At 31.8% G+C, this 20,105-nt stretch overlaps 4 protein-coding genes across 4 annotated transcripts; 3 read left to right on the plus strand and 1 right to left on the minus strand.

The window, feature by feature from the left end:
• Positions 1-236: 236 nt before the first annotated feature.
• On the plus strand, positions 237-1,566 carry LOC139848384 (uncharacterized). The gene is made up of 3 exons (XM_071838122.1): positions 237-377; positions 569-703; positions 820-1,566. The coding sequence occupies exons 1-3, from the start codon at positions 237-239 to the stop codon at positions 1,564-1,566; spliced, it is 1,023 nt and encodes a 340-aa protein (XP_071694223.1).
• Positions 1,567-2,437: 871 nt separating this feature from the next.
• On the plus strand, positions 2,438-2,983 carry LOC139848394 (secreted RxLR effector protein 161-like). Its single transcript, XM_071838132.1, has one exon. The coding sequence runs from the start codon at positions 2,438-2,440 to the stop codon at positions 2,981-2,983; it is 546 nt and encodes a 181-aa protein (XP_071694233.1).
• Positions 2,984-8,631: 5,648 nt separating this feature from the next.
• LOC139880130 (plasma membrane ATPase 4) lies at positions 8,632-16,595 on the plus strand. The gene is made up of 16 exons (XM_071865493.1): positions 8,632-8,888; positions 12,006-12,125; positions 12,220-12,456; positions 12,747-13,508; positions 13,582-13,704; positions 13,783-13,887; positions 13,996-14,140; positions 14,244-14,408; positions 14,501-14,739; positions 14,824-14,856; positions 14,944-15,025; positions 15,115-15,275; positions 15,364-15,537; positions 15,816-15,998; positions 16,069-16,250; positions 16,339-16,595. The coding sequence occupies exons 1-16, from the start codon at positions 8,832-8,834 to the stop codon at positions 16,433-16,435; spliced, it is 2,865 nt and encodes a 954-aa protein (XP_071721594.1). The 5' UTR covers positions 8,632-8,831; the 3' UTR covers positions 16,436-16,595.
• A 112-nt stretch (positions 16,596-16,707) lies between these two features.
• Positions 16,708-18,761, minus strand: LOC139881415 (putative glucose-6-phosphate 1-epimerase). The gene is made up of 8 exons (XM_071866152.1): positions 18,497-18,761; positions 18,097-18,171; positions 17,958-18,014; positions 17,735-17,883; positions 17,516-17,656; positions 17,336-17,438; positions 17,155-17,254; positions 16,708-17,022 (listed from the first exon to the last, which is right to left on the minus strand). The coding sequence occupies exons 1-8, from the start codon at positions 18,725-18,727 to the stop codon at positions 16,847-16,849; spliced, it is 1,032 nt and encodes a 343-aa protein (XP_071722253.1). The 5' UTR covers positions 18,728-18,761; the 3' UTR covers positions 16,708-16,846.
• Positions 18,762-20,105: the final 1,344 nt, after the last annotated feature.

The raw sequence follows: 20,105 nt of genomic DNA on the forward strand, positions 1-20,105 counted from the left end.
AAGTGGGTTGAACTTGTATCACATTTGATTAATGGCCTTCGTGCCTTTTGTAAACATTAAACTTGTGATATTGTTAAATGGGTTGTATGTAACCGTTTAATTGGGCGCTAATGGTTTTTATGTTAAAAAAAAAAAATTTACTCGTGTTTAATACGGGTTGGGTTGTTTCATGACTTCCATATAAGAAGTCAACAAATCGAAAACAAGGTTTGTTTGACTTGATTCATACGGATTTGATGGGGCCAACAAGAACACCAAGTTATAGCGGTCACTGTTATGTCATGGTTTTAATTGATGACTATTCTCGGTTCACTTGGGTGAAATTTCTAAAGGAGAAAAGTGAAGCCTTATCAAAGTTCACAGAGTTCAAAGAAGCGGTAGAATTCGAATTTGAAAAAAGGTAAAAGCTCTTAGGAGTGATAATGGTGGAGAATTCATGTCAAATGATTTCTTTACCTATTGTAAAACAAACAGTATTTCTCGTCAAATGACTTGTCCGGATACTCCTCAACAAAATGGTGTTTTGGAAAGGAAGATTGTTTACCTTGTTTCAATATGCTTATGTTAGTTGCATTACAAAGGATTACCTAAGGAGCTATGGGCGAAAACACTTCAATGTGCTTTTCATGTGTCTAATTGGTTACCATCTTGGCCAGGTACACAAAAATTATCTTTTGAGCTAGCTTATGGTGAAAAGCCTAATGTAAGCTATTATAGGGTGTTTGGTTCTATTTGTTATGTTCATGTTCCAAAAGCTAGCCGAACCAAACTTGACCCAAAAGCTTGAAAGTGTATTTTTGTTGGTTATGATTCTCACAGGAAAGGTGGAGGTGTATGGATCTAAAAACAAAGAAGTTTACCACTTCAAGAGATGAGATATTTGATGAAGTGGCTTCTCAATTTTCTGAATCAAGCAATAATGGTGAAGAAAATAGAGATTACAAATTTATGTTTCCTAGCTTCGACTCACAAGAAGAAAGTGCGAATGATGGTGTTTCTCAAACTCAAGAAGAGGCACATAGTGAAGAAGTACCAACTCAAGTTAGAAAATCAACAAGAGAAAAGAGACAACTAAGACATCTAAGTGACTATGAGGTGAACACGGTCACAACTTGTTTCTTTTCAGGTGGCTTAACTGAAGAACCAACATGTTATGAAGAAGCTAAATATTCTCCGGATTGGAGAAAAGCAATGCAAGAGGAGATTGATGCATTGGAAAATAATGAAACTTGGGAGCTTGTTAAGAAACCAGAAGCATGTAAACCGGTTACTTGCAAATGGGTGTACCGTTTGAAGAAGAACTCGGATGGAACCATTAATAGGTTCAAAGGTTGTTTGGCTGCTCGTGGCTTTTGTCAAAGTTATGGGCTTGATTATGAAGAAACTTTTAGCCTCGCAGCTAAAATGGTGACGGTGAGAACAATAATCTCACTAGCGGCTTATAAAGGGTGGAAATTGTGGCAACTTGATATGAAGAATGCTTTTCTATATGGAGAGCTTGATTGTGGGGTGTTCATGGAACAACCTATTGGGTTTACTTCAAATCAATTTCCAGAATATGTGTGACGGTTGAAGAAAGCTTTTTATGGCTTGAAACAAGCTACGAGAGCTTAGTATGGTAAGGTCGCACAATACCTTGTCTTTTGTGGTTTTAAAATTTCTGATGCGAATTCTAATTTATTTGTGAAGAAAGAATCAGGTATTCATGTCTTGGTATTACTATATGTTGATGACATGATTATCACCGGAGGAAACGAGTCAGAAATATCTCGTTTAAGTGATGATCTTTCGGTTCGTTTTGAAATGAAGAATCTGGGGGAGATTGATTGCTTTCTTGGCTTGGAAGTCGATAAGCTAGAAAACGGGTACCTAATCTCTCGAAGGGGTTATGCAAGAAGTCTCTTGGAACGTTTCAACATGGGGGAGTCAAAGCCTATAACTAGTGTTGTAAAAAACCCGATCACTCGCCGATTCATCCCCGATTAATCATTTTTAGGAGCAATCCGTTCCGATTTCTATAAATCCGTTTAATTAAATGGTCAACGTCAATTGATGAATCAAAATCGAATTTAGTAATCAAAGTCAGTCAAAGTAAAAAATGGTTAATATTTTAACATAAATTTAAACTAAAATTTTATAGTTTTGAAGCAAAATGAACAATTTTAGACAATTATGTTAAAAATTATTTTTATATTTATGGTTTTTTTCTATAGTTACACATATAATTTTTGAAATTTAATATTTAAATGTATACAGTACAATCTGATTAATCTACGATTAATCCTCGAATTTACGATTAATCCTTCCAAAATCCCGACCGATTAATCTCCAAATAGCGAATTTTGCAACCTTGCCTATAACTACGCCACTGGAACCAAACCTCAAAATGAAGAAGGATCAAGGAAAAGAGCTCAAGGATGTGAAGTTGTTCTGACAAATGGTTGGAAGTTTGATTAATCTAACCATCACAAGACCGGAAATTGCTTACTCGATTGGCATTGTTTCACAATTTATGCAATGTCCAACTAATGTTCATCTTGATGCAGCTAAAAGGATCCTTTGTTATGTGAAAGGATCATTCAGCCACGGCTTGTGGTATAAGAAGTGTGATGATGTTTGGTTAAATGGTTCCGTAAATGCAGATTGGATGGGGGACGCAAATGACCGCCATTCAACTTTGGGTTACTGTTTTAACATGGGTTCCGCGGTTATTACATGGTGCAGCAAGAAGCTAGATGTTGTTGCTTTGTTTAGCACAGAAGCGGAATACATAGCTGCAACTATGGCAGCTCAAAAGTGTACTTGGCTAAGAAGATTGATTGGTGACATACTTGAAGAAGTAGATTATGTTGTCAAATTGAAATGTGACAACGAAAGTGCAATCAAACTTGCTTCAAATCCTGTTTTTCATGCTCGTACTAAGCATATAGAAATGAGGTATCATTTCATTCGTGAAAAGTTTCTTAGTGGAAAATCGAGCTAGCAAATGTAAAGACAAATGATCAAGTAGCCGACATCTTTACTAAAGCTCTAATGAAAGCTAAGTTCATGAAATTTCGAGTCCCGTTGGGGATTTTTGATCGAGAGTTTGCACTAAGGGGGAGTTTTAAAATATTAGTGCACAACTCTAGTGGCTCAATTTGCTCAACTTGATTTCGGATTTTATTGCTCAAGTTGCTCAACATGTCCAAATGGGTTTAGGCCATTATTTACCAAATTAATGGTTAAGGTATTTAATGTCCAACTTGACATTATTAAAAAAAAAATTTCATACTTGTATAATCAAGTTGCCTTTTATCTTGTTTTATTAGGTCTAGTTGTTGGTGTGTTCACATGTATGCTAGTTATCATATTGGTGTATTAACATGTATGCTAGTTGTCATCTGGCTTTACTAGTGACTCTAGTTGTTGTTGTGTCATGATTATGTTTTGCTTTAATCCTCTATATAAAGATTTGATTGTAAAAATTTGAAATCAATCCAACACATTAAGTTTCATATCTTTTGTCAATATTATTTTCTAAACCTCATTACTAGCAAATAACTTGTTGTTTTATAAAATATTTATATTTATATATGGAATTTTGATCGTAATCATCATGGTTATCAAAAATAGAAAAACTTAAAATATTTAATCGTATTATGGTAAAACGATAACATAAATTGAAAACATTTGATGACGATCAATTCCTATTATAAATGAATAACTTGATAAGATAATTATAAACGTTCCATTTTAAATCTTTAAACTCAAGTTAATAATTAATAAAGTTATTATGTTCCTTCTTAAAACTTTACTTTATATAATTAAATTTGTGAAGACATTATTGCAAGGATGAGTTTTAAATCTTGTATAATATTACATTTGAAAGGTTTAACTATTACCTTAACTCCTTAAGTTGTATGATTATTATTTTTCATATATTTTCACTTTCTAGAAAATATAATTCTTCTTGAAGTTATATAATAAAATTATCTTGCTTTTCAAAATATATATATACTAGGTTTTTGAGTCCGTGCGTTGCACGGGTGTGTAAAAAACCTTGCAAAAAAATGTAATATGCATTTCAAATTGATATGTAAATAGCGATATTAAAAAAATAGAAAAAGTATAATAATTTTTTAATAGCCCGTAGTGTTGACAAATTTTAAAAATTATTTTGAGTTTAAGAGCTCGTGATTTGCAGATAGGAAAAGTATAAGAATTATTTAAGAGTCCGTGTGTTGACAATTTTTTTTTAAAAAAAAAATGATATTAAACATCTTACATGTATGCAGACACTTAAATTTCAAAATTCATAGGTTTTTGAGCCCGTATGTTGCACGGGTGTGTAAAAAACCATGCAAAAAAAATGTAATATGCATTTCAAATTGGTATGTAAATAGCGATATTAAAAAAATAGAAAAAGTATAATAATTTTTTAATAGCCCGTAGTGTTGACAAATTTTAAAAATTATTTTGAGTTTAAGAGCTCGTGATTTGCAAATAGAAAAAGTATAAGAATTATTTAAGAGCCCATGTGTTGACAAATTTCTTTTTTTTTTTTTAAATGATATTAAACATCTTACATGTATGCAGACACTTAAATTACAAAATTCATACACATATATACATGGCATCTTCGCTTGTATAGGGAATGGAGATTTTCTTTCCAAAATATATTAACATGCGAAGTAATATTAAACGTACGGGTTTAGGTTTTTTAGATTTTATATTTATTATTTCATATAATATAATAATAATTGTAAATTGTAAATAATATATATAATCTTCTATACATATAACAATCCATAAATAACTTTCAACCACAATCAAGAAAAACTTTTTGGTTTATATATATGTATATATATATATATATATATATATATATATATATATATATATATATATATATATATATATATATATATATATAAATATATATATAATTTTAGTATGGTCATATATACATCACGCTATACGTGACTACATTTTAGTCTATATTTGTACAACCGATTGGATTGTAGTCCAAAAAAACCCGTAAGGACGGTTTGCTGCTTTATAGAAGTCACATGATGTCATTGGCCATTTACAAATTCGTGTTTGAAAACATTTTTTATTTCACATTTTTTTAACTTGTACTTATCATCTCATCTATTTGGGAAAAAAGACACTATCTATCATCTTTTTATTCCGTTGATGATTTGTACAACCCTGCATTATAATGTTGTATTGTATAAACATCTAAAATAGTTTAGTAGTATATTGATAAATTTTTATATTGTCCATTTTATCGCAAGTCTGAGATGATTTTATTTATGTCTGTTTAGATGATTTTGCAAATGTGTTTTACTATCATGATGGTTGTTGTCTCTAGGTTATATGTTTTACATGTATGATTGTTCATTTTTCTAGTTCTAATGTCTTGCTTTTTTATACATGTAAAGAAATACGCCAGTTAAAAAAAATATAAATATCAAAATCGAAAGCAATTATATATTATTATTTCATATTATAAATATTTTTTATTAAATACAGTAGGTTATATGTTAGTAATTTTAGTGTGATCCGACAAGTCGTTTTAGTGTATTGAATTTACTAAGTTGAAAGTGATAGCTATCTTAAGATACTCTAGAATGGATTTGGAGTGGAGTGCACGTCCGTAAAAGGGTTAACGAGTTAGCTTGAGTCGCGAACTAATTTGTACATAAACAAACTAAGGTTGGTTGAACAGGCACAGCTGCGCCGCATCTGTATGTGATGCGCCGCATCATATAACGTGAAGGGACCATAAGTTGACCAGTGAATATTATAAATATATTCAAATGGAAATCGACAAAAGCTACTGTTTAATTAGGCCCATTTTGTAATAACAATAACTTTCAAGGATAAAACTGCTGGTGTTTTTGGGTTCTTTTAAAACCACTTTTTTAAAGGTTAACTACTACACAATGTAAATTAAAACAAAAAGCACTGACGGCTTAGTGGTTAAGCATTTGGGTTACCTATCGAAAGGTTACGGGTTCGATCCCCATCTCTCCCTTCATCTTTTTCCCTTTTATTCTTTTTTACTTTTTACCCATTATTCCCTCATTTTATTAAAATTTTCATAATGCACCCCTTAACGTTTTTTCCTCTAATTAAGTCATCTCACTCACATTCTATTATTTTTAAATTCTTTTTTCAATCAAACTTTTCTTATAATTTGTACATGACATCATTTATTTTTTCATTACCACTATTTTTTTAAAATATTTTTTTTAATCTTTTACTTACCTCCTCCTTTTCTTTACAATATTCTTTTCTACTTCCACACTTTACTACTTCAATACCAAAGAATATTCAAATTATGTTGATTTTAACTATTTTAATTATTTACTTGAAACATACTTATCTTTGATTTTTTATGGTTAATAACATTTAAGTATTTACTCTAAAAGATATGTTGTGTACAACGAAAATCTGACTAATTATGTTATATATATATATATATATATATATATATATATATATATATATATATATATATATATATATAGTGGTAGGATCAAGAGGGAAGTAACCAATCGGGGGGAAGCGGGCGGAAATAAAAAAAAAATTTCCATTTTTTAAAAAAACTTTGTTCACGAACATTATAGATGGGATGAAAATATGAACATTTAATAAAGACACTTTGTGATAAATATTTTTATTTTGGCGAGAAAACGCTCGAAGAAGTAATATATAGCAATTATCATGTTTTTCGAACGTATGTTGAGATTTTAGCTGTTAGGGTTTAGATATTAGGGTTCATAGGGTTAGATATTAGGGTTTAGAATTTTAGGGTTTAAGGTTTAGATTTAGGATTTAGATTGAGTTTTTAACACGAACGGTTTAGGGTTTAGGGTTTGGTGTTTTGGGTTTATGGAATAAACCCTAAACCCTAAACTCTAAATCGGGCTAAATTTTACTTCACAAAACATGGAAAAAAACATTCATATTCTTCACGAACAATATTATCTTGAATGTTATTTTTGTCGATCGTTTTCCCGCCTAAATAATAACATTCATCACGAAGTGTCTTTTCTAAATGTTCATATTTTCGTGTGATCTTGATGCCGAAAAAAAAATTCCAAAAAGCCGGAAAAAAAAAATTTTGCTTCCCCCTGCTTCCCCCCGATTGGTTACTTCTCCATTGATCATGCACATATATATATATATATATATATATATATATATATATATATATATATATATATATATATATATATATATATATATATATATATATATATATATATATATATATATATATATATATGTATATAAGAGGTTCGCCGCCGCAACGCGCGGTAACCCAAAAAACTTGTTGGATACAAAAAAAATAAAATAAATAAATAAATAAAAAACATGTGATCTTTTTTTGACATTTTTTTCACTAGGACAGGTTACAACTTGACTTTTGCCACGTCAAAATCAACATGTCAAAATGTGCATTCTCTAACTCTACGTTAGCATTACCAAATTTTACGGATGAAAATTGTCCAAGTAATCTATACTATCATATAAATCTCTAAAATGATGATATTATAAATAAGGATTATTGAAGCTTAAAAAAATACAAAAATAAAGAAAAAATTTCTAAGCCCATCAGATGATGTCATTAAATAATTAATTATATTTAACAAAAATATTAACATGTTCATTGTATAATATATGAAGCATTATGTACAACTTTATAATAAAACACCCTCATGACCATATTTACAATATTTGAAACATTATGTACAACCTTATGGTAAAACACCTAAATGACCATATGTATAATATTTAAAGCATTATTTACAACCTTATGATAAAACATTCCTAAGGCAATATGTACAAACTTTAAACAAATTGTACAATCTTTTACATAACACTTCACGAACACATGTACAAACTTTGAAGCATATTGTACAATCTTCATATAACAATTGTATTTTTTTTTAAAATTAAAGAGACATTTGTTATTACTAATGGTTATTATTAAAAATACAAATACTCAATTTTAAAGGAAACTTTATTATTATATTATTATTATTATTATTAATTATTATTCAAAGATAGATTCTCTTTACGTGATTTTACGTTACATATGTATACAAAATACATGTCTCAATAAAATGTTGTAATGTCGGCTTTTATGACAAAGAAAATAGTAATTGTAATTAAAATTGAAATAATATCGTGGGAGAATAAATGTAGTTCATTTATTCTGAACAAATTAAGTATATCAATATATTTATAAAAACAACAAGTTTCTTAGTCAGAATATGTGGTTCCACGGGTCATTAAACTAAATGACTTTAGCATTTACGTTCACTTAATGCCTAATACATGTCATTAAACTGTTTGATTTAAATAAACTCGTAGTTTCTGGTTCATTTCACTACTTTAATAAATACCGTTAGAAAATTTTCTCCGAAAATTAAAAAATAAAAAGGATAATAAATAAAGGTCTAAAGATAGAAAAAGTAATAGAAGGTGGAGGTTTGAACGGGTGGGGGTAGGAAATGAGTGAATAAAAATCTGGTAAAATAAAAAATATATATATATATATATACTCAACTATAAAATGAGTCTCAGTGCATCTCACCTCTAAAAACCCTTTTCTCTCCTCCACCACCACCACCACCACCACCACCAATTCTCTCTCGAGTTTGAGTTTTTAGGAGAAAATAATACAAACACACTCTGAAACTCCATTCTCTCTCTCTACATTAATCTTACAAATACACACCTATTTATTTAATTTTAATTCCATCAATTAATTAATTGATTAAATTTTATTTCCATTTCTCGGCGTCATCGCCGGTCTTACTCCTCTTCAAAAAATGGGCGGCGATAAAGCTCTTAGTCTCGAAGAGATTAAAAACGAGACTGTTGATCTGGTATCCTCAAATTAACGCTCCTTTTTATTTTTTATTTTATTTTATTACACATATTTTTGAAAATTTTGATTTACTTATATATTAATGTTTAAATTTGATACGAAATTAAGCATCATCATCATCATCATCGTCAATTAACGCAGCATAAATCATGTGTTAATTATTTTTTAATTGTTCGAGTGTTGACACATGTTCACTGATTCGTTTTATATTCGTGTTTATTTCAGTTACGAATTCATTCATTAAAATATTAATTTCAATTTCTGTACGGTTTGCTTACTAATTGACAAATTAGTTTTCAGCAATTCACATTTTTAAACCTAATTTATTTATTAAACTACTATTTATTTTTCTGCTATCACTCTCAAGTCTCAATTATTCTCTCTCTATATCTAATTTTACTACGGAGTATTTGTATTTCGATTTATTTATGATGTGTTTTTTTTTTTTTCTACTGAAGTTGCGTGATCAAATGGAATTGTGCAATTTTCAAATTAATGTTGTGATTGTGAAAATAAATTGACGTAACATGTGACTGATGTTTACGGTCAAAAAACTTTTGTTTACTGGGGTTATTAAAACGTTTGTTTACTGAAATTATTAGTCAAAGATTGAGCTACGAATCTTCAGTAAATCAGGGAGGAAATACTGCAGATATTTGGATTTTCATTTTTATTTAACATATATTTTTTGTGTTGATAAGTTGGTTGAATATTAGAATATTTTATTTTGTTAGAAAAATCCGGATATGCCGTTGAGATTTTTTTTGCTAAAATCGTTTGAAATGAAAATAAAAATAAAATAAACTTAATTAGTTACTTGTTAAAAGTGGATTATGCTTTTGTGAATGAAAACAATTCTGGCTTGTAAATGTTTATCTTCTTCAAATAATTTAATTTAATATACTATCAACATTAAAATGGATGACACAACTACACATCTCCTGCTATTAATACTTTAATAGTCTTTACCTTTTTATTGACTAAGGTTATTTTTTTGTACTAATAAAAAATTTCCCCGGACTAGTAACTAGTAATTATAATTTTTTTTTCATTTACATATTTAGGCTTTGATATACCCTCTACCTTTTACCAATTTACAAAGACAAAATATCGACGTTTATTCATAGTATACTTTTAAACGGAGTAATAAATAATAAATCATTAGTTATTCGTAGTATACTCTTAAGAATAAATTTGACAAATGTCTCTAGTAATAATACTCCGTAATAATAATAATTACTCCAGTAATTAAGGAGAGAGAAGTGTAGTACAATACCAGTACCAGTAGGTAATTAAAAAACTCATGAGAATGTGTTTGTTGAATTTTGGGAAGAGGGTTTATGGTACATGTCCGTAGTACCCTTGTAGTCATATTTTATGTGGTTTTTTTTTTCTTTTTTAAATTCTTTTCTTTATTTATTTACTACTAGTTGTTTATTGTTTATTTAACGGCTCTGTCCAAACACCCCTGACTCTGTTTCTTGGATTTATTTATCACACCAAACAACAACAACAACCCATTTTATTCTTTATTCATTCCATAGTAAACAGAAAAACGTTTAATATTGCATTTTGAATTCTGGCACACATAATTTGCATTAATTATCTTTTATTTTCTAACACGTAACTATTTAATTTGGCCCACAAACTTTTTTTGAGCACGGAATACTCTTTGTGGTGTGTTGCTTTATCGTGTGATTTGGTTGGCTTTTAGAGATACTTTTTGATTATCTGTTTTGTGAGTGACACACCCCACCCATTTATTTTAATTTTTATGAAAGCCAAGGTGCTATCTTTTTAGTGGATGGATGATAAACTACAAAATGGGGTCCATTATTTAGTTAAATTGAAAGTCAACTTTCGTTACTCAAGCTTTCATGACTCTGTTTCCTCTTGTTTTTTATTTTTATTCATATACACATACCACATGTAAACAGTGTTTTTTCATACACAACTGTTTCTTTTTTGTATTGTTTAATTCTTTTATAAACACTCACTTTTCAGATTAGTTATATGTAATCTTTATGACATCTGGTACAACCCTTTACTCAAAAAAAAAAAAAAAAGTAATAATTTGTAATTTTGGTTCCTATATGTTAATCTGTACTCTTACATGTTAATAAAAGGTGATAGTTTATATGTGGAGGACAAAAAATAAGTTATCATTTTAAATATATATCAGATAGGTTAGTATATTGTTTTCCTTTGGAACAAAATGGCTTTTTATAGTCATTGTTATAGTACTACTTTATTATTATTCTTTTTAATAAGAGCCATATACTATATGTTTTTTCTGTTTTGGGCTGCCTCATCAGTTTATTAATAAAAATTCTTGTTGCTTTTCAAAAAAAAAAAATATACTATATGTTTTTTCACCTAGTTTTTTAATAACATGGACTATATTAGGTTATATCTCCCTAACCCCACATCCCCACCCAATCTTATATATGTGTTATGTGTAAAGTTGTGTGAATTGTGATGAGGAGATTAGGATATATGCCAAACCTCACCAACAAGCAATGGTCATACATGTTAGATGTCTGTCTGGTTTCCATATCCATGTGTGTGCGAGTGTGTCCAAAGCAGCTTAGGAAACAAATAGTAAAGGGCCAAAAACCTTTGGTAGCTAGTTTGGTTTTTTAATCAATTGTTTGTTTGTTTGTTTGTTTGTTTCTTTCCAAAATAAAATATAAATGTTCTTATTTTTGGTGGACTTGATTCTCTTGCCTGATTTTTGTGCTGGGTCACAATCAATGGAACCTGATACCCTAGTCACTTGTAGTTGTGGAATATAATTAAAGTAAAAAAAATATCAAAATAACACAAATGAACTTTTGTGATAATATTATTTGAATACTTTGTAATCAATTATTGTTGTCTAATAGTTGAATTATTTGCACCTTTCTTTTAAATTTGAATGACAAATATAATCAAGGCTAATTATTATTAACGTAATTAAATTTGAATTTAAATTAACAATTTCTTATAGAACTACCATAAAAAACTTAGGCCATTTCAAATTATTGCATATGTTTCAAGTATTCAGAGCTAGACTGATAACATGTTAAGTTTTTGTTATGTATGTTGTTTATTTTAATGATCCTGTATTATACAGGAAAAAGTACCGATCGAGGAGGTGTTTGAACAGTTGAAATGTAACCGAGAAGGTCTTAGCGCTGATGAAGGAGCCACAAGGCTTCAAATTTTTGGACCCAACAAATTAGAGGAGAAGAAGGCATGTTTAATTATGATGGACAATTTCGTATTCTTACTTCCATTATATCGTTTCAGACGGTTAATAAATTTTTTTTCCCTGTTATTGATCACAGGAAAGCAAATTACTCAAGTTTCTTGGGTTCATGTGGAATCCTCTATCATGGGTGATGGAAGCAGCAGCCGTCATGGCAATCGCAATGGCTAACGGAGGCGGTAAACCGCCAGATTGGCAAGACTTTGTTGGTATCATGTGCCTTCTTGTTATCAACTCAACCATCAGTTTTATTGAAGAAAACAATGCTGGTAATGCTGCTGCTGCACTCATGGCGGGTCTTGCCCCTAAAACTAAGGTATTCCTACAACTTTTTTATATTAGACAATTAGGGTTGTTTACTTTTTTTTAATATATTAAGTCCTGTTTCCATTTACCTATGTTTTAAAAGGCGTGTCTAATTCTATGTTTATGTCTCCTAGAAATAGACTAATTTTCAGATTAATGACAAAGAAACAACAATTTTACTTTACTGAATTAAGAGCTTGCAAGAGCTTATAGAAAGAGATCATTAAGTGGAAAGTAAACACATCCTAGTCAATGTTAAATGAAACGAATTTAATATTGACCAATCTGATATTAATACAGGTTTTAAGAGACGGTCGATGGAGTGAGCAAGAAGCATCCATCTTGGTTCCGGGAGATATCATCAGTATCAAACTCGGTGATATCGTCCCTGCTGATGCGCGTCTTCTTGAAGGTGACCCTTTAAAGATTGACCAATCTGCTCTAACTGGCGAATCGCTTCCCGTTAACAAGAACCCTTACGATGAAGTGTTTTCGGGTTCAACTTGCAAACAAGGTGAAATCGAAGCAGTCGTTATCGCCACCGGGGTCCACACGTTCTTTGGAAAAGCCGCACATCTAGTCGATAGCACCAACCAAGTTGGTCACTTTCAACAAGTTCTTACAGCTATCGGGAACTTTTGTATTTGCTCGATTGCGGTTGGAATGTTGGTTGAAATAATCGTTATGTACCCGATTCAGCATCGACAGTATCGAAGCGGAATCGATAATCTTTTGGTTTTGCTTATTGGAGGGATTCCGATTGCAATGCCAACTGTTCTTTCGGTCACCATGGCTATTGGGTCCCACAGGCTTTCAGAACAGGGTGCTATTACGAAAAGGATGACGGCTATCGAAGAGATGGCGGGAATGGATGTGCTTTGTAGCGATAAGACGGGAACTTTGACACTTAACAAACTTTCGGTTGATAAGAATTTGATTGAGGTGTTTGCGAAAGGTGTGGATAAGGATCAGGTGCTACTGTTTGCTGCTAGGGCTTCTAGAACTGAAAACCAAGATGCTATTGATGCTGCCATTGTTGGAACCCTTGCTGACCCTAAAGAGGTACTGTATACATCTTCGTCTTGTTCAATCAGACGCGCCAATTTATATCGATGACGTTTATTCGGTTTTGTAGGCTCGAGCTGGAATCAGAGAGGTTCATTTCTTTCCGTTTAACCCGGTTGACAAAAGGACAGCTTTGACTTATATTGACGAACGTGGCGATTGGCATAGAACTAGCAAAGGTGCTCCAGAACAGGTAATTTATGAATCTGTGCGCGTTGCACACATAATTTATTTGGTAACTAATGTTTGTATCTTTTAATTGTTTGATCAGATTTTGACTCTCTGTGGGTGCAAAGAAGATATGAAGAAGAAAGTTCATGCAATGATTGATAAATTCGCAGAACGTGGGCTGCGATCTTTGGCTGTTGCAAGACAGGTCTGCGTTTAATATCCTTTAAATTGTGAATACACATTCAAATATCTGTGTTTTGTTGTTGATCACGATCGCTTAATGTCTTTATTTTTTGGATATGTGAATTTTTAGGAAGTGCCTGAAAAATCGAAAGATAGCCCTGGGGGTCCATGGCAATTTGTTGGATTGTTGTCGCTATTTGACCCGCCAAGGCATGACAGCGCTGAGACCATTCGCAGAGCTCTCAATCTTGGTGTAAATGTTAAGATGATTACTGGTAACCTTAACTATACTTATGATTATATATAAAAAATATATCTTTTTTTTTTTTTATTCTACTGTACATAAACATAAAGCATGCCTTTTATGCTGATGTATAGGTGATCAGCTTGCGATTGCTAAGGAGACGGGTAGACGGCTTGGTATGGGAACAAACATGTACCCTTCTTCTTCGTTGCTCGGTGGCCACAAAGATGCATCGATTGCTGCAATCCCGGTTGAAGAATTGATTGAAAAAGCTGACGGATTTGCTGGCGTTTTCCCAGGTCAGTGTTTATTTTAATTGTTATTGTGGTTACAGTATTGTATGTATCTTAATGTTATTATTGATTTCTTGATGAACATAATCGTACTACAGAACACAAGTACGAGATTGTGAAGAAGTTACAAGAAAGAAAGCACATTTGTGGGATGACTGGCGACGGTGTGAACGATGCTCCCGCTTTGAAGAAGGCTGACATCGGCATTGCGGTTGCTGATGCAACCGATGCCGCCAGGAGTGCTTCTGATATTGTGCTTACCGAGCCCGGTCTCAGTGTTATTATCAGTGCAGTGCTTACAAGTCGAGCAATTTTCCAAAGAATGAAGAATTACACTGTTAGTCCTTTTGCTCGTATCCCCCTTTCAGTCATTTTATTATTCCACAAAAACTTGATGTAATAATCGACCTTTTTTTCGCAGATCTATGCGGTTTCTATCACTATTCGTATTGTGGTACGTTGCAGATTTCATTTAGTTATTACACTAACGATTATAATGCCCCCCACGTTAATCGTCTAACATACTTCGCACGTTTTGTAGTTTGGATTTATGTTCATTGCTTTGATATGGAAGTTCGACTTCTCTCCCTTCATGGTTTTGATTATTGCGATACTTAACGATGGTGAGTCTTCACTTTTAAATATACCACTCTATTTAAATCCTACTTTTATTACCTTTATCTTACTGATTTTTTTTTATTTGTATGTAAAGGAACAATTATGACGATCTCAAAGGATAGGGTGAAGCCGTCTCCGTTACCCGACAGTTGGAAGTTGAAAGAGATCTTTGCGACCGGAATCGTGCTTGGCGGTTACCTAGCTTTAATGACTGTCATATTCTTCTGGATCATGAGAGACACTGATTTCTTCTCGGTAAGTAAATAAACGTTCGAAACCCTAATAATAATTACACAATTGCACACAAAAATCTTTACACGTTTTCGTGTTTTTGCTCAAACAGGACAAATTTGGTGTGAGATCTCTCAGAAACAATGAAGTTGAGATGATGGCGGCTTTATATCTGCAAGTCAGTATAGTGAGCCAGGCTTTAATTTTCGTGACCCGTTCTCGAAGTTGGTCCTTTGTTGAACGTCCCGGTTTCTTACTTTTGGGTGCATTCTTAGCTGCACAGCTGGTAAAGAAACTATATTTTTCCGCCTGTTAACTCGAACATTATTATTATTATTAGAAAATATTACACGGCTCGTCCGTGTGGTTGTAAGAATTTGCACTCTGAGTCCCTAAACTTTTTTTGCAATCTTCGTCCTTATGGTTTCAATTTTCTTGCATGGCTAGTCCCTCGGTCTGACGGTCGTTAATTTTTTCATTAAGTCCAGTCACATGCTAAGCATGTGAAGGTATTTTCGTTTTATTATTATGTTACTAATTAATTATTATTCTAAAAAACTTTAGGTTGCAACTGTAATAGCAGTTTACGCTAACTGGGGATTCGCAAGAATCAAGGGAGTCGGTTGGGGGTGGGCCGGTGTCATCTGGCTCTACAGTATCGTGTTTTACTTCCCGCTTGACCTTATGAAATTCGCCATCCGATACATCCTTAGCGGGAAAGCGTGGAACAACTTGCTCGAAAACAAGGTACACTCATTTCCTATAATTTTTAAAAATTCAATTCGCATGTACGAAATTCTAACAATTTTGAAAACAGACTGCTTTCACAACCAAGAAAGATTATGGTAGAGAAGAGAGAGAGGCCCAATGGGCTCTTGCTCAGAGGACGTTGCACGGGCTTCAAGCGCCAGAAACGTCTAATATATTCAACGAGAAGAGCAGCTATCGGGAACTGTCTGAAATCGCTGAACAAGCTAAGAGACGTGCTGAAGTTGCAAGGTATGTTGTCTATATTTCAAAAGCTTAGTTTTATTGATTGAATTCGAATGTATAAACCGATGTTTATAAAATTCGTTGATATATACAGGCTTCGAGAGGTGCTTACGTTGAAAGGACATGTTGAATCGGTGGTGAAGCTCAAGGGGCTTGATATCGATACGATCCAACAACATTATACTGTGTGAGATAATATATGGGAAAAAAGGTTTTCTGTTATTTAGTTTGTTAACTTATTATTATATTATTATGAGATGAGACAAGTAAGTAGATGTCGATGATAATTGGTCTGGGAAAAGGCATTTTATGCTGTTGTGGAATATAACCCCCCAAAACTGTTTCTGGTTCTGTTTTTCAGAGTATTACTTACTATTACTGCGTATAATGTTGTTTCCGCTCTTTGTCTTGTGTTTAGTTTGCTTGTTGATATGCTATGTTGTTATCAGCGCGATAACATTGACAATAATACTCGTAATAGAGTAAGTTAAATACACAGGCAAATAATGTTTTATTTGTTACATAAGTATTAAAAGTTCTGTTGCATAGTTTTCTATAGTACGCGATATTGTTACTCTTAAGAACGATGTTCAAGAAGCTTACTATAGTAGCTTTAAAGTAACGGCCGAAAGTTGAAGCCTTGCTTTCCATTCTTCTCCGGGGTTCAACGTGATAGGCTTTTCAATTGCTGCCGCCTCTACACAAATCATGTTTTTGTACTCATCGGCCGCAAAATCAGTCATAGTTTTGGCCTTCATTTCCCATGGATTCCACACCACTAAAAAAAGTTAAAGAAAATGAACACAATTTTGTCATGATGTAACACGGATTCAATTCACCAGTAAACTTGAGCATGAAGGCTCAAAAACTCGAACATTGAGAAAGTTTAAAGCGGAATAGACAATTTCACCTGCATCAGGGAGTCCATCTTTCTGAATGACGAATTTTCGTTTCTTTTTATGATCCAGAATTGCAATCTTTTTTGGTGTGCTAAGATATATCTTGTCAAACTGCGTAACCAATTGATGATTCGTTAGCCTAACGTAACCATCAGAACTTATAAAAAGTCTGGAAAAAGGTAACCGAATTACCTCTGAGTTGATGGTTATTGCGTCGCCTTGGTCAGTATATCTGGTCCTATTCTTCAAGTTGTCTAGATAATCAAGTTTCTCCAAGCCTTCCACTTCAACTTTACTGTTTTTTTACAGATAATCATTTACACAATGAATAATATTGTTAACACTAAAATAAGCAAAGCAGGTTCAACTTACCTAATATCAGGAACAGAGAAATAGGTGTGATACACAGACATGAACGTAAACGGATTTCCGTCAGTGTCAGTATTTCGAATCCGAGATGTCAAGATTAAGTCTCCTATAGGACTCAGAGTGAACCTCAGTCGATACTCGAACCTATAAATGAACGCAAGGAGTTACAACTGAAGCTGCAACAAATTATTATCAAGTATATAACAACTACAATTTAAATACCTGTGAGGCCATATCTTCAAATCCTCTTCAGTAGACTTAAGTAACAGATCAACAAAAACTCCATTGGTGACGTTCTGTTGATCGTTGTCTATAGTCCAAAATCTGTTTCTGACAAATCCATGCGATGGAAGAGAGCCTAAATCTGAGAACTGCAATAAGAAAGCAAGCGCCTTTATTAAATTTATAAATTCGATAGCAGTGAAACAAACTTTGAGATACGTACTTGAGGAAAGATTATCGGAATGCCCCCACGTATCGGTTTTGGAGGCTGAAACATTGCCTGCAAAGAAACATATGCATTTTCGGATAATTAAAGAGATTAACAAGAAATTTTTAAAAATAAAAGTACTTTAATCTGGTACCTTACTACTGACAAAAATCAGTTCTTCTCCTTGCTTATTTTTCCAAGATGTCAAATGAGCTCCATACAGATATACCTGCAAGAATAGTTACATATAACACCCCAATAATTAAGCTGTTACAAATGTTATACTAAAAAGCTCAATTGATTTTTAACATTGTTCTAAAATATATATATTTGAAATAACTCATAATGATCTAGAAAATGCTACTGTATAAGATTAACACCAAGATTATTTGGTAATTATTAAACCAACAACTCATATGTAAAAATCAAAACTGTACAAAGTCAACTATCATAAATTCAGTAAACAACTGTATAACTAGACTATAACATAAGTCATAAGACATTAAATATTCAGTATATTACATAATGCTAATACATTACATTACATTACATACCTCAACACTACTGTTATAAGTTCCATGGAGTATGACTTTTTCAAGGCCATTGATGCCTTTAGTGATCTCAACTGATTTTTTTTGGGTTGTTGTCTCAACATGTACCATACATATTACAAGTACACTCATATATAACAAGCTCTGTAACACTTTAAACATAGTTTTGGATTGATTTGACCAAATATATATTTGATACAGGAAGATGTGTTCATATATAGTGATTCCAAGCATAAGATTTGAAACTAAGAGCAGATTATTACCAAGTCAAGGGTCAGTGAATATTAAATTAAATTTATATCATAAAATGACATTTTTTAATGTATCAATGTACGGACTGTATAACGATAATAAACAACCGGCTGAGAATGCAAGTTGGTTTATGTTTAAGGTAGGTGGAAAGTGGAAACACAAGACAATTTAAGGTTTTTTATTTTATTTTACTTTTCAAATTACATTTTTTCAATTATAAAAGAAAAGGCCTGGTCAAAGCCGGTGGATTGGGGAGAGTTTTCTACGGAGTATTTGAATTTAGGAAAAGAAAGGAGAAAAGCCTTTGGGGAAAATTATGTTTTTTTTTTTTTTTAATTTCTTTTTGAGTTATGATTTTGTTGGTCAAGGATTTAGGCTTCATTTGATAAAATTATAAGTAACTAATGATTTAAAGGTTTTGATTGAATATGGTTCTGAATGACAATAACATATTTTATAGAGATTCTTAATAAGCATGTGACTTGTCAGATGTAAAATTATCATATTAACTTTTTACATGGAAAAAATAAAAGAACATTATTATTTGACAAGTATTCTAAATATAACTTAACTTAAGAAGAATATTAAAGGAAAATGAAAGTCTGAATGGTTAACAGGGTACTTAAACATTGAATGATCGGTATACATTCGTGTCATTCATGATCATTTATCATTTACAACTTACACATGTAGTGTGGTTCATGATCATGTATCATTTACAGGTTACGAACAAATATGCCGAATAGTGAACTATTTAAAAATCAATGTTGTATCATCTCATTATGTTGCAATCAATCATAGCCTTAGTGGACACATTAATCTTATCTTCTTGTTGATATTTGAATGTCAACCATCCATTTTGATGTATATATCTGGTGCTTTAAAACATCTCCATATCCATTACAAAAACATACTTGTACTGTTTAAATAATGTTTGCTGTTTTGATAAGTCTTCTAAATACCTGTAAAACCTATTTAGGGGGTTGATTACTTATTTACTTAGTGTTTGGCTAGTGAGTTCGATTTTAGAGAACAAGTATCACACCCACTCATTTATTCCAACATATTTATAGCCCCCCCATTTACACAGCCAATGTTAAAATACAATGCAAATTTGGAATAATATGGAATTTATAAATATGTATGAAAAAATATCTAGATATTAATATGTATAAGAAAATATCTAGATATTAATATGTAAAAGAAATATCTAGATATTTATATGTAGAAAAATCTAGATAATATAGATATTTGTAGGTGAGAAATATCTAGATATTTATCCATGAAAATATCTAGTGTGTAGAAACTTCCATGGACAAGTATAAATATGGGTGAGGAGTTTCATTTGTAATCAAGTTGT

Source organism: Rutidosis leptorrhynchoides, chromosome 1 (assembly GCF_046630445.1).
Source record: "Rutidosis leptorrhynchoides isolate AG116_Rl617_1_P2 chromosome 1, CSIRO_AGI_Rlap_v1, whole genome shotgun sequence".
NCBI classification, from domain to species: domain Eukaryota; kingdom Viridiplantae; phylum Streptophyta; class Magnoliopsida; order Asterales; family Asteraceae; genus Rutidosis; species Rutidosis leptorrhynchoides.

Excerpts from the sequence above, each read along its gene's own strand:
- LOC139848394 (XM_071838132.1), top strand. The coding sequence starts at position 2,438 with ATGGTTGGAAGTTTGATTAATCTAACCATCACAAGACCGGAAATTGCT.
- LOC139848384 (XM_071838122.1), top strand. The coding sequence starts at position 237 with ATGGGGCCAACAAGAACACCAAGTTATAGCGGTCACTGTTATGTCATG. Across the intron at positions 378-568 it reads TCACAGAGTTCAAAGAAGCG|TTGCATTACAAAGGATTACC; the intron begins GTAGAATTCGAA and ends TGCTTATGTTAG. Across the intron at positions 704-819 it reads CTTATGGTGAAAAGCCTAAT|GAAAGGTGGAGGTGTATGGA; the intron begins GTAAGCTATTAT and ends TGATTCTCACAG.
- LOC139881415 (XM_071866152.1), bottom strand. The coding sequence starts at position 18,727 with ATGCTTGGAATCACTATATATGAACACATCTTCCTGTATCAAATATAT. Across the intron at positions 18,015-18,096 it reads TGATTTTTGTCAGTAGTAAG|GCAATGTTTCAGCCTCCAAA; the intron begins GTACCAGATTAA and ends GTTTCTTTGCAG. Across the intron at positions 17,884-17,957 it reads TTCCGATAATCTTTCCTCAA|TTCTCAGATTTAGGCTCTCT; the intron begins GTACGTATCTCA and ends TTCTTATTGCAG.
- LOC139880130 (XM_071865493.1), top strand. The coding sequence starts at position 8,832 with ATGGGCGGCGATAAAGCTCTTAGTCTCGAAGAGATTAAAAACGAGACT. Across the intron at positions 14,740-14,823 it reads AAAGAATGAAGAATTACACT|ATCTATGCGGTTTCTATCAC; the intron begins GTTAGTCCTTTT and ends TTTTTTTCGCAG. Across the intron at positions 15,538-15,815 it reads CATTCTTAGCTGCACAGCTG|GTTGCAACTGTAATAGCAGT; the intron begins GTAAAGAAACTA and ends AAAAAACTTTAG.